The sequence below is a fragment of the Macrobrachium rosenbergii genome, chromosome 4, assembly GCF_040412425.1.
Source record: "Macrobrachium rosenbergii isolate ZJJX-2024 chromosome 4, ASM4041242v1, whole genome shotgun sequence".
Classification (NCBI taxonomy): Eukaryota; Metazoa; Arthropoda; class Malacostraca; order Decapoda; family Palaemonidae; genus Macrobrachium; species Macrobrachium rosenbergii.
The window spans coordinates 30,877,268-30,898,908 of NC_089744.1; the positions used below are offsets into that span (position 1 = coordinate 30,877,268).

Consider the following 21,641-nt stretch of genomic DNA (forward strand, 5'->3'; position numbering starts at 1 on the left):
GCTTCCGAGAGCGTTCTCGACCTGATGAATTCTTTTCTTCGAAGGAGGTAATTCAGGCCGAGACACCAAGCTTCTCCCCTGCCTCAACAGAATATGAATTCTTCTTGCCTTGAAGGGTCTTGCCAACTGCAGTTTTTGGGCAATTCTGATGCTAAGAAGAAGGACTTTGTCCCAATTCGGATCTCGGTTTCGTGTTTCATAAGTCCGGAGTTGGCTCAACTCTTAGGAATGAACCTTAAGTTGGTTCTGCCTTTCTCTTTCAGAGATTTACCAGATACCTTGGTAATCAAGGTTCGTACCAGGGCACTGCCTTGTCCTTTGGACAATGGCCAAGAACTTTGGGTCTTAGTCATCTAACTCGACCTTGAGTTCAAGCCAGCCCCCTCAACTCATTAGCTAAGAAGTCCCAGGCTTCAGAAGAAGATTGCAACTGCATATGGGAGGAGGGAAGAAGAAAGAGAGAAAAGAAGTATTGACTGATGATGCCTGGATGAAATGATACTTATCGAGTCTCTGGAACTGGCAGCAACATTGCCGAGACCTGGGAATGGATTCCTTCAGGAGAAGTATCTATTTCCCTTAGGTCTCAGCAATTCTTTTCATCGAACTTCCATCCTGCCTCCTCTCCCGTGCTCTCGATTCGGGAAATGCCACCCTGGTTAGAGCTAATTGTCTTGGTACCTGTCATCTTGCAGAAGTTTCCCCATGGTGGAGAATGAAAGTCTGCTTACATTCCTCCGTCCTTCTTTCCTCTTCGAAGTATGAGGAAAGAGTTAGACTAATGCTTGATTGAAGGAACCTTCACATCTTGTGTTTACTTACGGATTCACTGATTGAGGAATAGGCGCACTGCGGTAAGACTTTGTCTTGAAGGTGTGTGACCGAGACGATTAGTACCGTCTCATCACTGTCCTGGGCTCAGGGCAACCTTTTGGCCGTCCGAGAATTCAGGATGAGTTTTGCGACACTCACTGGTTTTGTTGTTCTCACTGGTTTTATTGAACAACAAAACCACAGTAGTGGCACTTGTCCACAAACAAGAGGTAATTGCTTTTTCCTCCTGTTTCATCTATCGACATTTGCAGGTACTCGAGTGTTCTATTGCACACTCGACAGCTCAATTAACCAGATGCATTCCGGGTGGGGATGTATTGGTAGGCAAGCCTGGCCTTGTGCTTGAGTGATCGGGACAGAACGTGCTGCTCACTTTTTTCTTCACGAGGATTCACACAGAGACTGCTCGACAGAAATCCCTACCGTCCTTCTGTTGCCTCCTGCACAACAAGTCGGTAGTGTTTTTCTCGCTCCTTCATACCAGACCAGGGCCCGCTTCGGTGAGGCAAGCTGTCTGTTTGGGGAAAACTCGATATCTACTTTTTTTTCCTCTGTATTTGTCTGTTTCGCTAGGGGTTCACAAGCATTGCTCACCCCGAGTTACAGACAAGTACTTGAAGACTTTGCCTTCATCCGACCCGATAGCTGAGGCATCGAGAAGAGTTCTGCTTGACCCTACCTCCTGTAGCAGCTACACTAGAAGCGGTTCTTGAGGCAGTACATCCCTGTGTGTTCAGGACTGGGAGACCTTCCAGCTTTCCTTGCAAGCAAAGGCTTTCTTGCCGAGCGGCAACGGATATAGCTGGATATCCCTTGAAGTCTTCTGCAACACTGTCCCAGGGACTGGATCCGTCTTCTCTGATGGCGTCGTTGACGGAACTTTTCGGGTCAGAGTCGCTCTTCAAGTCTAGACTTCCTCGTCTTCACCGAGGGTTGCTTCTCTCCCTTTCATTTGTGAAGAACGTAGGCCCTTGCGACCTAGTCTTGTATCTGAAGTAGCTTCATCTCCTCAGTCGAGAGTTAGCTACGGACGAGAAGCTTCTTTGGTCGTGCTGTCCCAGGGAACTGTTCCCTGGGTGGCATGTGACTCTCATTTAGGGTTCCTGTCCATGCTCTGCACATGCCTTACGAGAGTCATCAGATAGAGATATGCCCTCTTAGGACCATCTCTCATCTTACTCTGGTCTGGCATAGATGGAAGAACAGGGATGAGGATCATACCTCGACTCCTTCTTAGATGTCGTGGGTGGACTCCAAATCCATTGGCATCTACTGTCAGGTTCAAGTCCTTCTTATTCCCCTCCTCCTTGGACTTTGTGTCGATGATCCAGATCATTCGTTACTTTGTCCTATTAGGGAGCTGTGGCACTTAATGAAGGCTCGACATTCCTAACCTGGATGTCCTCAGCGTTTTCGCTAGTACTGTCTCTCCCAAGGAAGAAGTGTCTGAGGACACATCTTCCTCCTGACTTCGTGAAGCGATCAAAGGAGGTACTTGGCAGCTGACGACAACGATACCGGTACCTTCCACCTGAGAGCTCACGAAGTCGATGGCTTGGTCCATCCCTTGCATTCCAGAAGTTTCTGTTTGCCTGAAAGCAAGACGTGGTCTCATAGACCACACTCTTGTCTTCCTGTGGTCTTGCCCACAGGCCCTTGGAACCTTTTTCCTTTGGCCCTGTGGTGGCTGCTCAACAAGTTGTGTTGTCTTACCCGGCTCCTTCAAGAGGACGAGTAGCATCTCGCCTTAGGTGTTGGTTCTGGAAGTGAGAAGGATTCCGAGAGTGACTGGCCTCTCTTCCTCCTCCTTCCCCGTCCTCCAACTTCTTCTCCTTTGGAATGAGAATAGGACTCGAACCAATAGCTGCTGGAACTGGCGCTGATGCAGTAAGACTACACATCGAGCACCCGTTCTATTTTTCTTATAGAATCTTAGAAGCAATTCCGCTCCTTCCTCTAGCAAGGGGAGGGAGGAGAGACTGGCAATAAGGGAACCCTATCTCTGGTTTTCCTTACTGCCTCCGACTCTAGATCCTTCCAGCCTATTTTGTAGGAGTTGCGTTTCCTCACTCATGCGAAAAGGTCCAGTATCTGACATTTGATCTTGCAGTTCCTACACTCCGATCATATGTCAGAGGCACAGTACTCCTCCTCGCTCTTTCGACCAGGAGGAGTAACCCAGGTGTGCAGAACTCCAGTCAGTTCAAGAGACTCACTCAGATTCCTCCCTCCAACCAGTGAGTCTTCCTAATGTAAAGGACCGAGGGTTTGTATATTGTGTCGGAACAAATCACAGTTTTTGAAAGTAAATTGTATTTTTCCTAACTATACAAACCTGAGGTCCTTTTCATTACATATTATGCCCACTTCTTTCCACCCCTCAATCTGAACCTGGACTGAAAGGCAAATTGGAATGTTTACATCCAAGCAGGCGAGTATTCCCGCCTACCTGGCGGTTCTTACTGCCTAACCACCTTGCTCAAGAGTTTAACGGCCGTTTCCAGCCTATGCTGAAAGTAATTCCTAATGTAAAGGACCTCAGGTTTTATAGTTAGGAAAAATACAATTTACTTTCAAAAATTGTGATTTCGAGAACACCTCTGGATTTTCTTGATTAAGGACAGATGAGGAAATATCTCTTGTTCCTCAAGAACTTGGTGGGATTAGGTTTGGTGGCTTACTTAGCCCAGCCTAAGTAGTTGAGTCCTTAGCCTAGCCTACATTAGATCAGAGGAATAAGTTCCTCTCTGGCATTCAAGAAGAACATGTCTGTTCATAGGATTTTGAATGCTGGCTCTTGGCTTTGTCAGACCACTTTCACTTCCTTCTATCTGAAGGACTTTGCCCACAGGTCCTTGGACACTTTTTTCCTTAGGTCCGGTGTTGGACAAATTGCGTAGCTCAAAGTGCCCCTGGTGGGACAGTTTGTATTTTGCCTAAGATGATAGTGTGGAAGAGGGAATGAGTGAGATGACTGGTCTTTTTTCTTTCCCTTTTTCCTTTCTTCTCTGCCTACGGACAGTTTTGAACGACATATGCTGGAATTGGCTTGATGCAGGTGAGCTTTGCAGTCATGCTGTTACTGCATTTATATGTTCCATACAACTTACAAATATGCTTCTCAGTAGCCTTTATTTCTCTCTCCAGCAAGAGGAGTGAGGAGTGATGACAAACCCATTGCATGAGGCTGACATGGTTTGTTGCTTGAACGGATATAATTCTTGTTGACTTCCATATATGCAATGAATCTAACATGTTCCATTGTATTTTAACCTAGTGGGTTGGGTGTTAGGTACCCACATATCTAATAACTCAGAGGCTTAGTTCCTCTTCCTTAGAACCATACTTTCTAAGAGGAGAGATCAGGTGTGCTGAACCTCCAGTCGGTTCAGGATTCTCATGCATCTCTCCAAGTTAAGACCAAAGGTTTGTTCAGCGTACGAACAGATGACAAATTTTTAATTAATTTGTATTTTTCATAGCTAACAAACCTGAGATCTTAATGTTGACTGCCCACCTCTAGCCACCCCTCTTATTTTTTATCCTGAGTTGGAAAAAAGACTGGATACATAACGAGGTTCTAGCAAGGTCTCTGACCCGCTTCCACCTCATCTACCGTATCGGATGCCAGATGCCACAGGTTCCTTGCATATACAATTTTTTATTGTTTCCCTTCCGATATCGATGAGATCTTACTGATAAAGTGGAATTGATCGAGACCCTGATCTCTTTCTTTTCTTGTTGCTCTCTTCTCTACTGAGATAGTAAGAAGAAAAGACCTATCAGGTGTTGGACCTATAGAATACACGTGACTGCAGTATTTCAACTGATATAACACTTTGTTTTATACACAAATGTATCTTTCAGTGGCATACCCTTCCTCTCTCTAGCTAAAGGGGAAAGGAATGATATTAGACATGTATTGGTAGACAACTTAGTTTCTTGTCTGAACAGAGATATCTATGAACTGATCTGGAGACCAAGTTATAAAAACTTATTTCAGTCAAGGAAAGGTGTCTGGTGCCCCTTTCCTTGGTCCTTGTGCTGTTACGTTACTCCTGTGAGGAGTGGGAGATGTAGGCAGTAATTACTTGGTCTCCAAAGGTCCTAGTGTCTTTCCATGTCAGGTGTGTGACAGTGGTAGTACTAAAGACAGACAGAAGTACTTTACGATGACCAACAAGGAACCAAAAGTGAGGTGGATGAAATGTCAGCACTTTTTCAGTGACGTCAAGGGATAGGACAGTTGATCTTGACTTCTGGTTCTCTCTCAACCTCGAAAGAAGATTGGTGATACTCTTTCTTCCCCCCGATTTCTTGTTGTTGACTCTGTTCTGATCTGCTTGTTCTGCATATTCAAAGGTGATTAGTTAGATTGATCATTTCCCCTCAGTGGTCCTGTGGCACCAAAGACAGTATGACTTCTTTGTTACCCCCATAATCTAGTCTTTCAACCCAAAGCTAATGACTAGTTCGTTGGCTTCTAGTTGCTCGAGAAACGATGGCAAAGGGATCCTTTCTCTAGCTAGGGAACTGATCAACCAAGCGTACTGTGAAACTTCCTACTGGACATCACATTTTGGGTAGCATCTCTAGAATGCAAAGTCATCCATATGTCTGTCACAATCAGAAAGGACATGTAGTTTGAGTACTAGGGTAGAATGTGTTTGTGAAATTCACATTCTTATCCTCTTACCTTGGATTGTTGACCATAGGCAAAGGGATCATTTCTCTGCCTAGGGGTTTGACCTTCTTAACATACCCTGCAATTTCCTGGTGGTCATCAGTATGTTTGAGGCAACATCTCTGGGGGCCACAGTCATCCATTGATCTGTGGCATTCAGGAAGAACCTGGCTATCTGGTACTAGGATAGAATGTAATTGTGCAGTTCACATTCTTATCTTTCTGCCTTTGGTTATGGCCCATGGGTCCTTGGACTCCTATTCCTTGGATCCTTGGTGGATGCTCAGTAAGTCATGTAGTTTACCCAACTCTTAAGGACAGGTTGCATCTCACCTAATGTGTGTGGCTGCAGGGAGAAGGTGTGGGGGGACTGGCCTCTTACCTTCCTCCTGTATTCCGTCCTCTTCCAGTGGACAGAGGAAGAGTGAACAAGCTGTCACGAGCTGGACTTGCGTGCATGCAGGTGATCTGCATGACAGACTATCCTGTCTATAATCCAGCTTTGTTTGGATTAATAGATGCATTTCCTACCTTCTCTCTAGCACAGTGAGAGAAGGACTGACTATGGGCAAGCCAGTTGGTTATTTTTAGATACATAGTCTTCGACATTGTGGGTTCATATGTACCTTTTGAATCAAGGGTTTTCATACTTTCCTTTTATTCGAGGTGCCCAGAAGTCTGTCAGTTCAGCATCCCTTGTTCAGTAGATCAGAGGTATGGTATCCTTCCTTTGCTCTCTCGTGACCAGGAAGAGAATACCAGGTGAGCTGAGCTGCCAGTCGGTTCAGAGAATTACTTGGGATCCTCCCGCCAATAGTAAGTCTCAATATGTAAAGACCAAGGATTTGTATTAGTGTAGGAAGAAATGACAAAATTTATAAGTAACTTATCAAGTAATTACATTGCTTTTGGTTTCTATTATCGGCAGCTTAAAATTTTGAAATTTGCTGGTCGCGCTAGATTTTTTTGGGTTTTGGTGACATGCCCTGCCCACTTTTGGGGAAAGAAAGGAACAACTAGCAAAAGAGCTTCAATTTGTTCCTGCCAGCTGATGGCTATACACCAGTTGTTAGCAGCAGCTGTTTCTCTTTTGGAATCTGTTTTTCTTGTTGATATTTCATAGCTTTGTGAGGTATTCTGTTTTGTTAGCCTTTTCGGCTCATTTAGATAGTGTTAGATCATTAATTGTGACTTAACTGATTTGACTATTCCTGATTTTGACTTAACTTCCTTGGTTTTTCATTATGTCTGACTCTAGTTTGTGTAGCTTTTGTATTGCTGCAATACTCTTTTGACCAAGGAAATCTATGGTTCTCATACTATCTGCACAGGCTGTAGGAAACAAGTATATTTTTGAAGAGCTAACTTGTAGCAAATGTATTGATTGAGATTTAAAGAGGTGGAAGGCTTCGAAATCTTATTTGAACAAACTGGCTAGGGACAAGAACAGAACAGCTACTGCTAGACAGACCAGTCAAACTTTACCTAGCCTGGAATCTCTTAGTCCTTTTATTGCTAATGTTGATGTTGATATTAATGTTCCTGTGATGTCTGCTAATCCCGTTAACGATCCCTCTCCTGTGAAACCCTCACCTTTAGCTGGCTCTCATGCTTCCAAACCCAACCCCGTGACCAGCCTCGAGTTAAAGACTGATAAAAGATTTGAATTGATTGTTGAATCATTTGCTAAGTTAGCTTCATCCGTCAAAGTGCTTATGGATGATAGGAGTGTTTCAGAACACCCTGTAGTGCCCAGTATTAGTGTTGTGCTGGCAGAGCGTGCAGTAGTGCCCAGTGCAAGTGGAGTGTTGATGGAGGAGGTGGCTGCCCGACCCATTGATTCTCTTAGGCAAAGGTCAATGACATACTCCCCTAAACCTGGGAGAAGTCTAAGTGGGGTTGGTGGCGTCTGCCCTCAGGTAGTTGACCCCTCAGTTGAACCTGTTGCCAAATCCCAGGTTGCAGCCATTGGAAAGGCGTTTCGTTGGACTCTCTTCATCTTTCCTTGAGTTTGGAGGGTTCTTCTCCAAAGCAGCAGTGGTGCTATACGGATGAGTCACATCCACTGAAAAGACGTGCTAGTGGTATTTCATGTTTGACTCCAGTGTCTTACAAGAAGTTGAAGGATCCCTTGGATAGTCCTCAGCCTTCGTGTAGTGGTTGGGACAACCGGAGTGGTTTTCTTTGGTTCCTCCTGTTGCAGAGAGTCAGGAAATGTCTTCCAAGCACTTTGTCTCGTATGTAGCAGTATAGGGAAAAATTAGATAGGAAAGCATAAAGAGAAAGAGAGAGAAAGAATAAAGAGAGAGAACAGAGACCTCACCCAGCCTCCCCACAACTTAGTGGGGAGTCAAGAATTCTGACAAAAGCTAAAACATTTGAAACACACCTGGTGGAGAATGGGTGAACTAGACAGTCACCCAGGCAGCCATTCGATCTTTCGTTGAATGCCGACTTGCCTGTTGGCGTGGAGATATAAGCTAACTTCAACAGTAGATAAGTATCCAAATAATAAATTTTATTATGAAAATTTATATATTTCAGGGACCATATATTTTTACTGGAAATATACTGCAACCTATATTGCTCTTACGTGTGTAGATTTTGTAGGTTTTATATGCTTTGTGGGTGTTCACATTAGATAAGCAAGGTTTCTCCTTCCCATTGACTGGGTTCAGATGTAGAGCAAACAATTGAGTGGGGTGGGTTAATGGGAGGGGGTCTTCTGTCTCATTTTAGGGGCATCTCTCAAACTCTTGGCAGAGGAAGATTGTATTCCTAGTCTGTTATTCGCATTTAGTTATTCTGATGTATTATGCAATGGTATTTATTTATGAAGAAAAAAATGTTTAATTCAACATTATCACAGGTTTGGAATGAGACAGTATCATGGGATGAGGAAAGGAGGAATAATGGCTCAAGGGTAGTGACTCTGTTGATCAAAGTAGGAGGAGAATCATCCAAGGAATCGTTGCAGAAGCTTCAGCAGATGTTTGAAGCTTTACACATGTTAGGGGAATTACAAAGACGTATCAAAGCACTGGGGAAAAATTTGATGCGTTATTTCTTCAGGTGAGGTATTTGGAAGGAATTAGTACATAGTATTATGTATTGTTTTTATTTCTTTTCCTGTACACTATCTGAGTAGTGTTGATACTATTTTATTTGTAAGTGGATAATATGTGAAAACTTGGTTACTCCTCCCTCAAGCATTTTGATAGTATATCATTCACCAGAACAGTAAACTTTTTTGTAGTTTGTTTATATATTGGTATTTGGTATATGTTTTTATGTAAGTATGTAGCCTACAGAAATTTTTGAGGATATTGAGTGACAAAGTAGCAGTAGCAGCCATGTGGCTTAGTACTTCCTGTTGTTGTATGCTGTTTCAGAGTGATGTCTAATTGTTTTTATTCAGAAACTAGACATGCAATAGTTATATATCCTTGGTTGAGACAGACCTGCAAAATCACAATTTTTAAAGTAAATTGTATTTTTCCTAACTATACAAACCTGAGGTCCTTTACATTAGGAATTACTTTCAGCGTAGGCTGGAAACGGCCGTTGAACTTTCGAACAAGGTGGTTAGGCAGTTAACTACCGTCTGGGAGGCTGGAGTACCGCCTGCCCAGATGTAAACCATTTCAATTTGCCTTTCGGGCAGGTATCAGATTGAGGGGTGGCATGAGGTGGGCATGAAATGCAAAGGATCTCGGGTTTGTATAGTTAGGAAAAACACAATTTACTTTAAAAATTGTGATTTGTTCCGACACGATATACAAACCCTCGGTCCTTTACATTAGGAAGACTCACTGGTTGGAGGGAGGAATCTGAATGAGTCGCCTGAACTGACTAGAGCTCACCACCTTGTCTTCCCTTCCGGTCGATAGAGCGAGGAAGGGAAAACTGCCTCTGACAATATGATCGGGTTGTAAGAAATGCAGGATTAATTGTCAGACTTCTGGGTCCCTTTGCATGAAAGAGGAATCGTGAGTTCATGCAAAGTAGGCTAGGAAGAACTTGGAGTCAGATGACATTAAGGCAATCACAAGCATTGGGTTTGTCTTATATTCATGGTCTCCCTCCCCCCTTTGCAAGGGGAAGGAGTGGGGTGTCTTCTATCAACCTGAATGGAAAATAGAACAGGTGCTCCCGTTGGGTGCTTACCTGCATCGACCGCCAGATCCAGCATGTAACAGCACGTCCGCTCCCTGCCTGTGGGAAGAGAGCCAGGATTTGGAGAAAGAAGAGAGGCCAGTCACTCCACATTCATTCTCCCAACCACAACCGTACATCTTAAGCGAGATGCAACCTGTCCTGTAAGCTACACAACTTGTTGAGCAGCCACCATAGGACCCAAGGAAAAAGTGTCCAAGGACTTGTGAGCAACATCCTGGAGGTAGAAGGAGGTGAAGGTGGTCTATTGGGACCACACACCTGCCTTCAGCAGCTGCACAACCGACATAATGCTGCGGACTTCGTGAGCTCTCGGACGAAGCATACCGGTGTCGTCTTCTCCTGCAGCAGAATACGCTCTCCTTATTGTCTCACGAAGCCAGAAAGAGATGGTGTTCTTGGACACTTCTTTCTTGGTCGAGTCCTTTTCAGATAGAGCCGCAGCACTCTAACAGGACACAGTAGCATCTCGTATGGTTCATTACCTACAAAGTCCTCTAGGGAGGATCATGAAAGACTCGAACTGTGCGTTAGGGACCGAAGGATTCTAAGTCTTCGCTACGAAATCCAGGACAAAATTGAGCATAACTGATCCCCATCCTCTCGAGTGTTTAACATCGAAGGAAAGTCCGTGTAGTTCGCCAACTCTCTTTGCTGATGCCAGGGCCAGCAGGAAGACGGTCTTGAGGGTCAGATCCCTGTCTGACGACTTCCGTAAAGGCTGGTACGGTGCACGAGTCAGGCACCTTAGAAAGAGAGTTACATCCCACGCCGGGGGCCTGAGATCCGTGGGTGGGCAAGACCTTTCGAAGCTTCTCATCAGTAGGGAAATCTCAAAGGAGGAAGAGATGTCTACTCCTTTCAGCCGCAAGACTAAGCTGAGTGCATCATGGTAGCCTTTCACAGCTGAAACGGAGAGAAGCCTCTCTCGGCGAAGGAAGACGAGGAAGTCCGCGACCTGCTGAATAGTAGCTCCAACCGGAGAGATACCCTGTCGACGACACCAATCACAGAAGACGGACCACTTTCCCTGGTATACCGCTGTGGAGAAACGTCTGAGGTACCCGGCCATCTACGTTGCTGCGTGATGCGAAAAGCCTCTCGCTTGCAGGAGATGGTGGATAACCTCCAGCCATGAAGACACTGGGACTGCACTGCCTGGTGGTACTGTTCTACGTGGGGTTGACACAGCAGGTTGGGCCGGGGGGAATCTCTCTCGGCACCTCGGAGAGGAGAGCTAGCAGGTGTGGATACCAAGCGGCCTGCGGCCATTTGGGTGCCACCAGAGTCATTCTGAGATTCGGAGTGATCATCACTTGGTTGATCACTCTGCAAATCAGACAGAACGGAGGAAAGGTGTAAACATTGAGTTTGTCCCACGGGTGCTGGAATGCATCCTCTGCAGTGGCCCATGGGTCCGGCACGACCAAGCAGAAGACCTGGAGTTTTCTGTTGTGCCAGGTGGCGAACAGGTCGATGGCTGGACACCCCCACAGGTCGAATAGCCTTTCTGTCACTTCCAAGTGAAGGGACCATTCGGTTCCTATCACTTGATTCTGGCGGCTGAGCTTGTCTGCCATGACATTCCTCTTGCCTGGAATGTACCTGGCTGACAGCTCTGCCGAGTGAGCCATGACCCACTTGTGCACCTGCATTGTCAACTGGTGGAGCGGGAGGGACATTAGGCCCCCCTGCTTGTTGGCATATGCCACTACTGTGGTATTGTCGCTCATCAGTACCACGGAGTGTCCCATCACTCGATCCCGGAACTCTTGGAGAGCCAGGAAGGCTGCCTTGAGTTCCAGGATGTTGATGTAAAGGCGCTTATCGTCTCAGTGCCACACTCCCGAAGTCAGCAACTCCTCCAGGTATGCGCCCCATTCCTCGGTCAATGCGTCTGAGAACAGCAGCATGTCCGGAGGGGGAGTATGCAGGGATACTCCTATCAAGAGGGTTCCTGTTGTCCATCCACCAGCAAAGGTCCTCTCTCACCACCTCGGAAAGAGGAATGAGGAAGGACTGGAGGTCTCAGGACTGGGACCAATACTCCTTTAGCCTCCATTGTAGAGAGAGGTGAAGGTGGTGGAAGGTGCCCAGTTGACTGATGGACTTGCCACTAGCTGCTCCTGCCGTGACAGGAACAGCTATGCTGCCTGACTGATGAAAGACTTTCACTGCCATCCAGTCTATCAGCATGCCCAGGTACTTTATACTTTATGCTTGGGGGAGATCTGACTTCTCAGGTTCACCAAGATCCCAGATCGCAAAACTCGAGGAGTTGATACCTCGCCAGGACATAGTCCCGTGCATGTGAGCCCAAGCTGACACGAGAGAGAAGACTCGTGAATACCTGGGGAGCAGTCAAGAGCCCAAAGCAAAGTGCCCTGAATTGGAAGACCGTCTCCCCGAGGATAAAGCGGAGGTACTTGTGAGAGGACAGGTGAATTGGTATTTGAAAATATGCATCCTTCAAGTCCACTGTAAGCATGACGTCGATCTCCCTGATAGAAGCAAGTACGGATCGTGCTGTTTCCATCGTGAACCAAGTCTGGCAAACGAATCGGTTCAGGGGAGAGAGCTCTATGACTGGTCTCCATCCCCTTGAGGCTTTCTCTACGAGAAAGACACGACTGTAAAAGCCTGGAGACTGGTCCGACACGACTTCCATGTACCCTTGCTCAGCATGGCTTGCACTTCTTGCTGTAGTGCGGTGTACTTCGGAGTTCCTTGAACGTATGTGTGGAGATGGACCGGAGAGTAGGTGAGGGGAGGCCGAGACTTGAAGAGTAGTAGATATCCCTCCCGAAGGACATCTACTATCCAGGTCTCGGCTCCGTGTCGCTGCCATGTTGCCCAATGGCTCGACAGACACCCCCCCCCCACCTTCGGCAGCATTTTGGGGGGAAACGCTGCCCCTAGCATTTCCCCTTCTTCGTCTTCCCCTTGCCCCCTTTTCCGGATTGGAAAGTGGGCTGAAAGGGGAGGAAAGACCCGCTCTTTCTAGAGGAAGAAGAAGGTTGGGTGTTTCCACGGGACCCCCTTTGAAGACTGCGACTTCTTAGGGGCCGAGGAAGTGCTAGCCTGACCCGAGGGCCTGGCTGCAGTGGAACGCAAAGACCCAGAGGTCTTGGCCACTGCCTGGTGAACAAGCCGGTCGCTGTCATCGGCCCGGCGCTTATCCACCGCAGTGTCCACCAACTCCCTGGGGAAGAGAGAAGTGGAACCCAGCAACAGTCCATTCCGCAGGGTCATTGCCGACTCAGGCCCTACAGACCTGGAAAAGCGAGAGAGAACAGCGTCTCTTCGCTTCAGGACCAGGTTAACCCACAGGTTTGCCGTCTGGTGGGCGAGGTAGGAGATGGCCCTACCTCCAGACTGCTATAGTCTCCCGAAGGCGGAGTCCTCCCCGGGTATGATAGCGCCCGAGGAAGCAGCCACCTTGGATACTGTGAAGGACCACAGATCGAGCCAGGAGACTGCCTGGAAGGCCGCCATGGCGGTGGCTTCTTGATGAGAGAGGGAGATGCTCTCTGCAGTAAGTTGCTGCAACATAAGACCCGAATCCAGACGAACCAGGTCTGGGTCAACCTGTTTAGGCGGCAATGCCCTCTCCAATGGAGCGTAGAAGCGTAGGCTGGGCCGAGCCAGGGTCAAAGGCACGGGAGGTGTTTCAGCAGCCAGGCCGGGCTGAGAGACAGGGAAGCGAGGAGCCGGAACCATTGTCATGAACGAGCCAGGGTCAGCAACAGGGGCAGGCAGTGTCATGTACGGCACCGACGACGTCACCATGTACGAAGGCCCAGGTCGAGATAGCAGGGCCAGGAACCCAGGGGGCAACGGCACAGGATGGTGAGAGGCAGGAGCAGCTGAAACCTGGGTGTCTGTGTGCGAAGCCACCGTCACAGGCAGCTTCCCGAACGCGGACATGGTGACAGTCGTGGTGGTGGTGGTAGCGGTAGCCGAGTGGGTTGTCACTGGAGCGCCAGACAGGTGGGACACCAGGCCCTCCAGTGACAGAACGCCAGGTAGACCCAGGTGTATCCAGGCAGAAAACAAGTCCGATACCTGGTCCATAGGAACTTCCACCCCCAAACCTGAGGAAACAGTTGGGTCAAAATGGGAAGCTTCCGCTCACTCTGGGGGAAAATTTTGCCCCCAGAGTGAGGAGAGACCCCTGAGAGGATGTCCTGATCAACCCCCCCCCCACACCCTTCCGCACCCAATGAAATGAGGAACGGGAGGGGGGAGTCCTCACCTGAGGGAGAGGGAACAAGCAGGGGAAGTTCGCAGGGAGGGAGAAACGATCCCGACACATTAGCCACCACTGGAGTCGTCAGGGACGTGTTACCCTTGGACAATTCCTTGGCGGGCTTCCGACGGTAACGTCTCCTCCCTTTGAACCTCTTCCATTGCTTGGGAGACCAGGTACAACACTCGCTACAAGGAGCGTCGCGCAAACACACACATTCCCTGCAAGTTGGGCAAAAAACGTGTGGGTCCGTGTCGACACTAGAACAAAAGCTATTACATCTTTTATATCCTACCCCAGAACACACGCTGGGGATAGGAAGGTTTAGAAGGCTTATCAACATTCATCGTTAAAGCAGTAAGGAAAAATCCCACCAAAAAGCTGAAGGGCAGTCAGGCAGAGAGCGAAGAACAACGTCCGCATTTTGCGACGGCCGAAAGCAAATTGGAATGTTTACATCCGGGCAGGCGGTACTCCCACCTCCCGGACAGTAGTTAACTGCCTAACCACCTTGTTTGAAAGTTCAATGGCCGTTTCCAGCCTACGGTGAAAGTAATTCCTAATGTAAAGGACCCAGGGTTTGTATATCGTGTTGGAACAACTGATACTTGCTAGGAATTAATAGCCTTATCCCCCAGTACCTGTGGAAGGTAATATAAGAAAAATATAAACATGTTTTAATGATGTGTATGTACTCTGTCAAAATTTCTCTTCAGAGGACAAAAATGTTTTGAGGGTTTCCTTTACCAACTAAACATTCCTTGAACTGGGAATTGTCAAATAACTGTATGACAAAAGAATTGAAAATGAAGGATATCAGTTGTACCATTTCTTCTTACATTGCATGCATGATTGCACTGAGGCCAAGTTACACAAGACGACTGTAATCCCAAATCAGGGAATGTAGACTGGATGAAGCTTTGTAAGCCCTCTATGCTTATAAATAGAATAAACTCAACATTTTACATTTTTGGAAGACTATTTTTGCCATTTCTGGAAGATGCTGCTTTTGGCTCTTATACAAGAGAAACCAATTAGTTACAGTACAGTACAGTATATGGAAAACATATATATATTGCAATACACTCCCTGAACACCTGAATTTGCCCTTAATCCCACTAGCCCGAACAACTCTCAATTACCAATCCCACAATTGGGAATTTTAACAGCCAGCATTACCAATGCTGCAGGTAAAATCTTGTCACTTGAACTACCATAACAGACGGTTGGCAACGCTGACACAGGTGTGCGCCGACACTCCCATTTTCGTCAATTGCTTTTTGTTTGCGCTGCTGGAAGGTTGTTTCCTTCTGCAGTGGAAGGTTTTAATCCTATTGCCAGACTTCTCCTTGTATTTTGGACTTCTGGTGAAGACCTAGATTGTATTTACTGGTTTTTTCTCCTGGATTTTCTGGATATTTTCAATGTGGAACATCTTTTGGAATTGGACTCGCTGGTTCCCGGTCTCAGTTAGTCATCATGGACTCTTTCAACTTCTAATACCGCATCTTCGGCTTCGACGTCGGCCTCGACTGCCCCTGCAACTGTGGATGCTGGCGCTCATCGCTTCTTCTTCCTGCAAGAGACGGATGAATGCCTTAAGACATGATAGACATTCTGTCAGGTATGTAGGAAGGTTAAGTGTGGTGTGCAGACTCATTGCAATGAATGTTCCCGTTGGAAGGCACAAGAGATGGAGGATTACTTTTGTCATCGCAAGTCTTTGGCTAGTAGGGCAGCAAACGTTGGTCAGATTCTTGTTGCCGCAAGTGTCTCAGGCTTCTGCTACAGATCAGTTGATGGATTTAGCGAGTTCAGAAGTAGTCAAACAGACAGAGGATAGGATTGCAGGTAGTATGGAAAACGTAATTGCTAGTCTGTTTCAACATTTCTCAGATAGGGATAGTAGTAGTGCTAGGATGTCTAATCCTTCTTCCTTTTCAGCTCCCCTGCCTGTTCCAGAACCAGCCCTAAAGGGTGCTGAGGGTAATGGCAGAACCCCAAGCCTCCGAGAGGGTAGGGTCTGCTGGCCCCCTCGGCACCGAGCAGGCAGTGAAGGATTCCCCCCTCCCCAACCCCCTTGTAGTATTGATAAATTTAATGTTGATAATGTTAGTCAGGATCAAGATCTAGGTGTGATAAAGGAGGATAGGTCTGGGTTAGGTAGTGAGGAGAAGGTAGTAAGGGTGCAGAGTTGTTTTCCTGGACGGGTTCCGGTTTCGGGTTCGAGTGGCTTTTGTGCTCTGGCAAGAGTTTCGCCTTCATCGTTTCTTTTCGGTCTGGCTCAGTTTCAAGTCAATGTTTCAGTTCCGGTGGTGCAGAATCCTTCTGCTTTTGCTCCTAACTCGCTCCCAACTGTTTCTGAATCTCCTACTATAGTTTACCCCTTGTATGTGTTTTCTACTCCTCCATCTAGTAAGGTGGATTCTGGTGTGTCCTTTCGGCTTCTAAAAGTAGTTTGCGGGACCTGCAATTAGATGTGGCGGAATATAAGGCAGATTTGCTGGGTCTTTCGACGGGTACAGACCTATAGTGAGAGGTTATTTTTCTAATGGTTTCCCTAATATTAGAGAGTATGTGACACAGTAGTGTCCAGAATTCATGTCAGATATGTTTCAGGATTATTGAGGGGGGCCGGATTCGGTGTACCTTCTGTCCTTTCATTCATCTTTTGCTCCCACATTCTCTGTTGCTCCTTTTTCAGTCTCCTCTTTGGTCTCGTCTTCTTCTGCTCCGATCTTTCCTGCAGCTTCCGCATCTCCCGTTTTCCCTCCTCCTTTGACTTTGGCTTTCCTCCTCTCAGGTAACTTTTTTTTATGCGTCTGCCATTCCTCTACCTCCTGCCATTCCTTCCTCAGTACAGTCTTCTCCGGTAGGAGGAGCTTCCGGACAGGTGAAAATGCAGTTCTGGCAGAATTGGGCTGCAGGCGTATCATGTTCCATCCCTTTGGGTATGTGCAACCCCTTGCTTCCGCTTCAGGCGGCTGTTCCGGTAGTATCAGGTATTTCACAGGGTTTGCCAGTCGCTTCCAGTTTGGGTTTGCGCTCCATGGTTTTGGCAGGGCTTGTGGTACCTTCTTCGAGCGGTCCGCGGTTTTCATCACCTGCATTTTCCACGGTGGTAACTCGGAGGGTAGCTTCTACCTCTTTCATTCTCCCTCCTTCTTCTTCATCTTCTTCCATCCCTCCGCAAGCGGTTTTGTTTGCACATCCTTCCCCAGGGTTTAGCAATGTAGGTTTGGCTACTGTCACTTGTCTTCCCCTTGGTAACAATGGGGAATCGGCTCCAGATTTTTTTCTCGGTTCAGCCTTCTCTTCTTCCCGGCAGGTTCAACTATGCAGATTCAGCTCTGGGTACCCGATTAGGTCTGGGTGCGCAGCATTCTGGTTAAGGTGGTCCACTTGTGGACTCTTCATCCTTGTTTAGGCTTCGTTCAGTGCCTCCTCCTTTGTCGGTCTTAGGCCATTCGGACATTACGGAACAGGATTCTTATCCGGAGGTGCAGGAGATTCTGACGGACTTAGAATGTCCTCTTGACCGATTTAGTCAATTCAGTCTTTCTTTTTTTTTTTTTTTGAGGCTTTTTATGCCACTAAGCCAGCTCCTGCCTCTTTCGTGTTGGCTGGTTTGGTTCGATCAGGTTAGACAGGCGTTGGAGGAGGCGGATGGTCGTTTAGCGTCGGTAGTGGCTTCTAATAGACAGGACTCTTCTCTTCCCTCTCCGCGTAAGACAATTTGCGCAGTTCGAGGTAACCCTTCAGCAGGTGTTAGGTTGCCATTCAACGAATCGGTCGAGACAATCCTGTCTAAGTCTCCAGCGTCGTCTGGGCTCGTAGGAACTTCTCTTAGGGAAGCAGGTGCTTGGAGGATGTATTGCACAATCAGACTGAGGCTCTTGTGCACTCTCTCTGGATGCTGTCAGGTTTACTGTAATGGGGTTCTAAAAGAGTGACGGCTATATCCCTTTGGATCTGTGGCTGTTTGCAGCCTAATAAATTTATCTTGAGGGGTCTGGCTCACCAGGCGAATGCTTTGGCTTCGTCTACGACGTTTGGAGCAGAAAAGTCGAAATTTCTATCTTGGTCATCTTCCCCCCTCAGTATCCGGACGTTCATAAGAGCGATTTCTTGGAACACCTTAGCCTTAGCTAATTCTTGTTCAAGGATGATGATGTAGCCAGTATGACGAACGTGGTTGCTTCTAACTCATGTCTCCGGTGTCGGCAATTATGCATCGTCGAGGGTACAGAGTGGTGAGGTATCTAGACAATCGGTTGATCCTTGCCTCCTCTCTAGAGGAGCTAGTAAGAGCGAGGGAGTTCTTGTGGAATTTTTAACTTATTCAGGTAGGAGGATTCTCTCTCTTCCTTTGAGGGTTTTCCCAACCCTGGAGAGGATCCAGTTGGTCCTTCAGCAGGTAGAAGGGTTCCTTTTCAGCAGGGAATGGCCGGTACCAACTTGGAGAAGCCTCTTAGGGAGAATTCTGTCTCTCTTTTAATTCCAGGGTCTCATCTCCAGATGCGCTCTCTTCAGGTATGTCTCAGGAATCACTGGGACTTCTGCAACGAGAACCCAGTTATAGTCGGGAGCGATTCTTGCCTGTTGGATCGTCTGTGGTGGTCAGAAGTGCATCTGACACCGGGAAGGTCTATAGACTCCCCTCTTCCCGACTTTTATTTGTACACAGATGCCTCAGATCAAGGTTGGGGAACAATCTTGGAGGAAACCCAGGCCTTGGGCCTCCGGGGGGATTCTGGAACGAGAGGAGTCAATAAATCTTTGGGAAATCAAGGCTGTAAGAAGGCCCTGAGTTGTTTTCAGTCCTAGTGCGCAACAGAGTAGTGGCTATGTTTAGCAACAGCGTAATTGCCGTGTCGTATCTGAAGAACTCTGGGGGCGGGGGACAGGCTCAACAGAACTCAATACTGTAGCACAGAGTCGTGAGAGGGTGCGAAGAATGAAAAGTGTCTCCTCCTCCCCAATTTATATTGGGGAGCCTCAACGCACTGGCTGATTTGCTATTGCCCCCGTTAGGTATTGGGGGGGAGAGTGGACTTTGGCTCTGGAAGTAATATGTCAGGTTCTCCGGAAGTGGCCAGCAACTATGGACTTATTCACAATGTGATTAAATCATCTTCCAGTTTATTTCTCACAAATGATGGTCCCCATGTCGACAGGCACTAATGTGACATTACAAATTGGAGTCACATGCAGGTGTATGCCTTTCCTCCATCCGGTCTCATTCATCAGGTAATAAGGAAATTGCGGGAGAGTGTCAAGACGTCTATGACTCTAATAGCTCCCTGCTCGCCATAACACGCTTAGTTTCCGGAACTCCTAGAGCTCCTTACGGAAGTTCTGATGTCCCTACCCATGCGAAACTACTTCTCAGATGACCGCATTCTCACCATTATTATCCAAACCCTCGCGTGCTGTACCTAGTTGCAGGGCGACTGTAGAGAGAGCCGCTAGACAGTCCGGACTCCCTAAGCTGTGTCTAGACAGCTTTCTTTTATCTTGAGAAAGTCAACCCGTAAGCCTTACCAGGTTCAGCTAGACAAGGTTTAGAAGTTAGTGTCATAAGGAAGGTCATTCCATCTCTAGACCTTCCATAGCCAAAATAGCTGATTTTCTTTTATTCCTTCGGAAAATCAAGGGTCCTTCGTATTGGGCTGTTGCTGACCACCGCTCAACGATTAGCGGTACAATCAGTTTCCACCTTCCTGAAAACTCTAGTAGTAAGATAATCAATGATTTATTACGTTCTTTTTAAGATTGAACATCCTGTCTTGCCGACTCGGGCCCCTCTGTGGGACTTGGTGTAAGTACTTCAATATTTTTTTTGCGTTCCCCTGCCTTTGAACCCATTGAAGCTATAACATTAAGACACTGACTAAGAAGTTGCTTTTTCTTACAGCTTTAGCTTCAGCTAGAGGGTTGGGCAAGCTTCAGGCAGTTTCTAGGTTGGGTTCCTGTGTGAGAAATGATACGTATTTGTCTGTCCTCCGGAATTTGTGGCGAAGACAGAGTCGGAGGTTAAAACTCTGCCTCATTCATTTAAAGTTCTTTATCTGCAAGTGTTCGTTACCGGCGATCCAGCAGAGATATCTTTATGTCCAGTGCGAGCATTAAAGTCTATTTATCAAAGGTTGGGAAACTCTGTCCGCTTCCGCATACACTTCTTGTCTCACCATGGAATCCTTCCCGTCTGCTATCAAAGAATGTGATTGGTTACTTTCGGAGGGAGGTGATTTCACAGGCTTCTCAGGGTTGTTCTTCGTTGTCTTCAGCTCTGTATTTCCCCAACCGCACAGTATTCAGAGTATGTCCACTTCATCTTCCTTTCTAAGGAATTATTCAGTACCTCCTATTCTGGAGGCAGCTATTTGGAAGTCCATCTCAATGTTTACTTCCTTTACTTAAGAGATGTTCGATTTGCCTCATAGCGTGTAGCGGCTAAGTCTACTGTCTAGGGTGCGTTTATTTAGCTGAGGTGGTATTTGCTTAGTGCGGAGGTTTGGAGGGTTATTTTCTTAGTCCACGTGTAGTGGCAAAGTCTAGTATCTTAACATTTAAAATACAATTCCTTATTATTTTGAAAAATAAATCACATCAGTTAATGGTATGACTTAGGAAAGTGTGGAAAGAGTATATTTCCTCTCGACAAAATTACATTCTCAGTTTTTCCCATACCTTTGGAAAATAGATATAGTATGATAGACAAAAAAGACAACTACTTTGCTGTATCTAGTATTAAGACAATCCACTATGAAAGGCCTTTTTTTTCTAATAAGTAATGATAATTTCTATTGTAACTTCCCTGTTCCAAAAGTGGAAGTGTTTCATAGAAAACCTTATAATTGGGCAAAGTCTGATTGCCACTAGCAGTTACCTCGCTAGTTTAAGCAACTATTCAGTTCTCGGTGTTGAGTAATGAGCTTGAATAGTGGGGTTTTATATCTGGAGTAAATCTGTTTTAAATTTTGCTTGTTATTGCAGGCCAATCATCAATTGTCATGCTGAACTCAAAATGACAGAGCGTAGTGATGGATATTCTATTCAGGTGATACAGCAGGACAGTAAAAAGGGGAATGTTCCTGCAGCAATAGTTTTTATGACTTTACAACAAGTAAGTCTGCTTTTAAGGTTTTTTGTATGGTCAGTATATTTTTTGTGTTATATTGTTGCTGTCATAAATTAGTGGCTTGCTTTTCCTTTTTTTTTATTAAACAGAAAATGTGTCCTTAATTTAGGAACAAAAGTGAACATCGTAATCTTCTGAATTCTGATTTGTTCCGACACGATATACAAACGATCTGTCCTTTACGTTAGGAATTACTTACGGCAAAGCTGGACACGGCCGTTAAATTCTTGAACAAGGTGGTTAGGCAGTAACTACCGTCAGGTAGGTGGGAATACCTGCCTGCCTGGATGTAAACATTCCAGTTTGCTTTCGGCGTCATGTGTTGCAGACATGTTTTTGGATCTCTTTGCCTGACTGTTGTTAAGCTCATTATTATCCTGGTGGGATCTTTCCGTATTTTTGTGTATATATTACGTGTTTGATATTTATTAACACAATCCCATGATTTGTGATAGCCTTGCATAAGCCGTCGTTCCCCTGTGTCTGTGTCTTGGGTTTGATGGCCAAGGGCATATTTAGAGGGGCGTAACCGAGTGGTAATGCTTCTCTTCCAG

General features: G+C 46.4%; 1 protein-coding gene across 2 annotated transcripts in view; it reads left to right on the plus strand.

The window, feature by feature from the left end:
• Zw10 (Zeste-white 10) overlaps positions 1–21,641 on the plus strand; it is a 116,929-nt gene that overhangs the window by 49,645 nt on the left and 45,643 nt on the right. For both annotated transcript variants that reach the window (XM_067092873.1, XM_067092881.1), the window contains 2 exons: positions 8,388–8,590; positions 20,943–21,072. In XM_067092873.1, the coding sequence (XP_066948974.1) occupies positions 8,388–8,590; positions 20,943–21,072 (333 nt within the window). The remainder of the gene's footprint in view (positions 1–8,387; positions 8,591–20,942; positions 21,073–21,641) is intronic.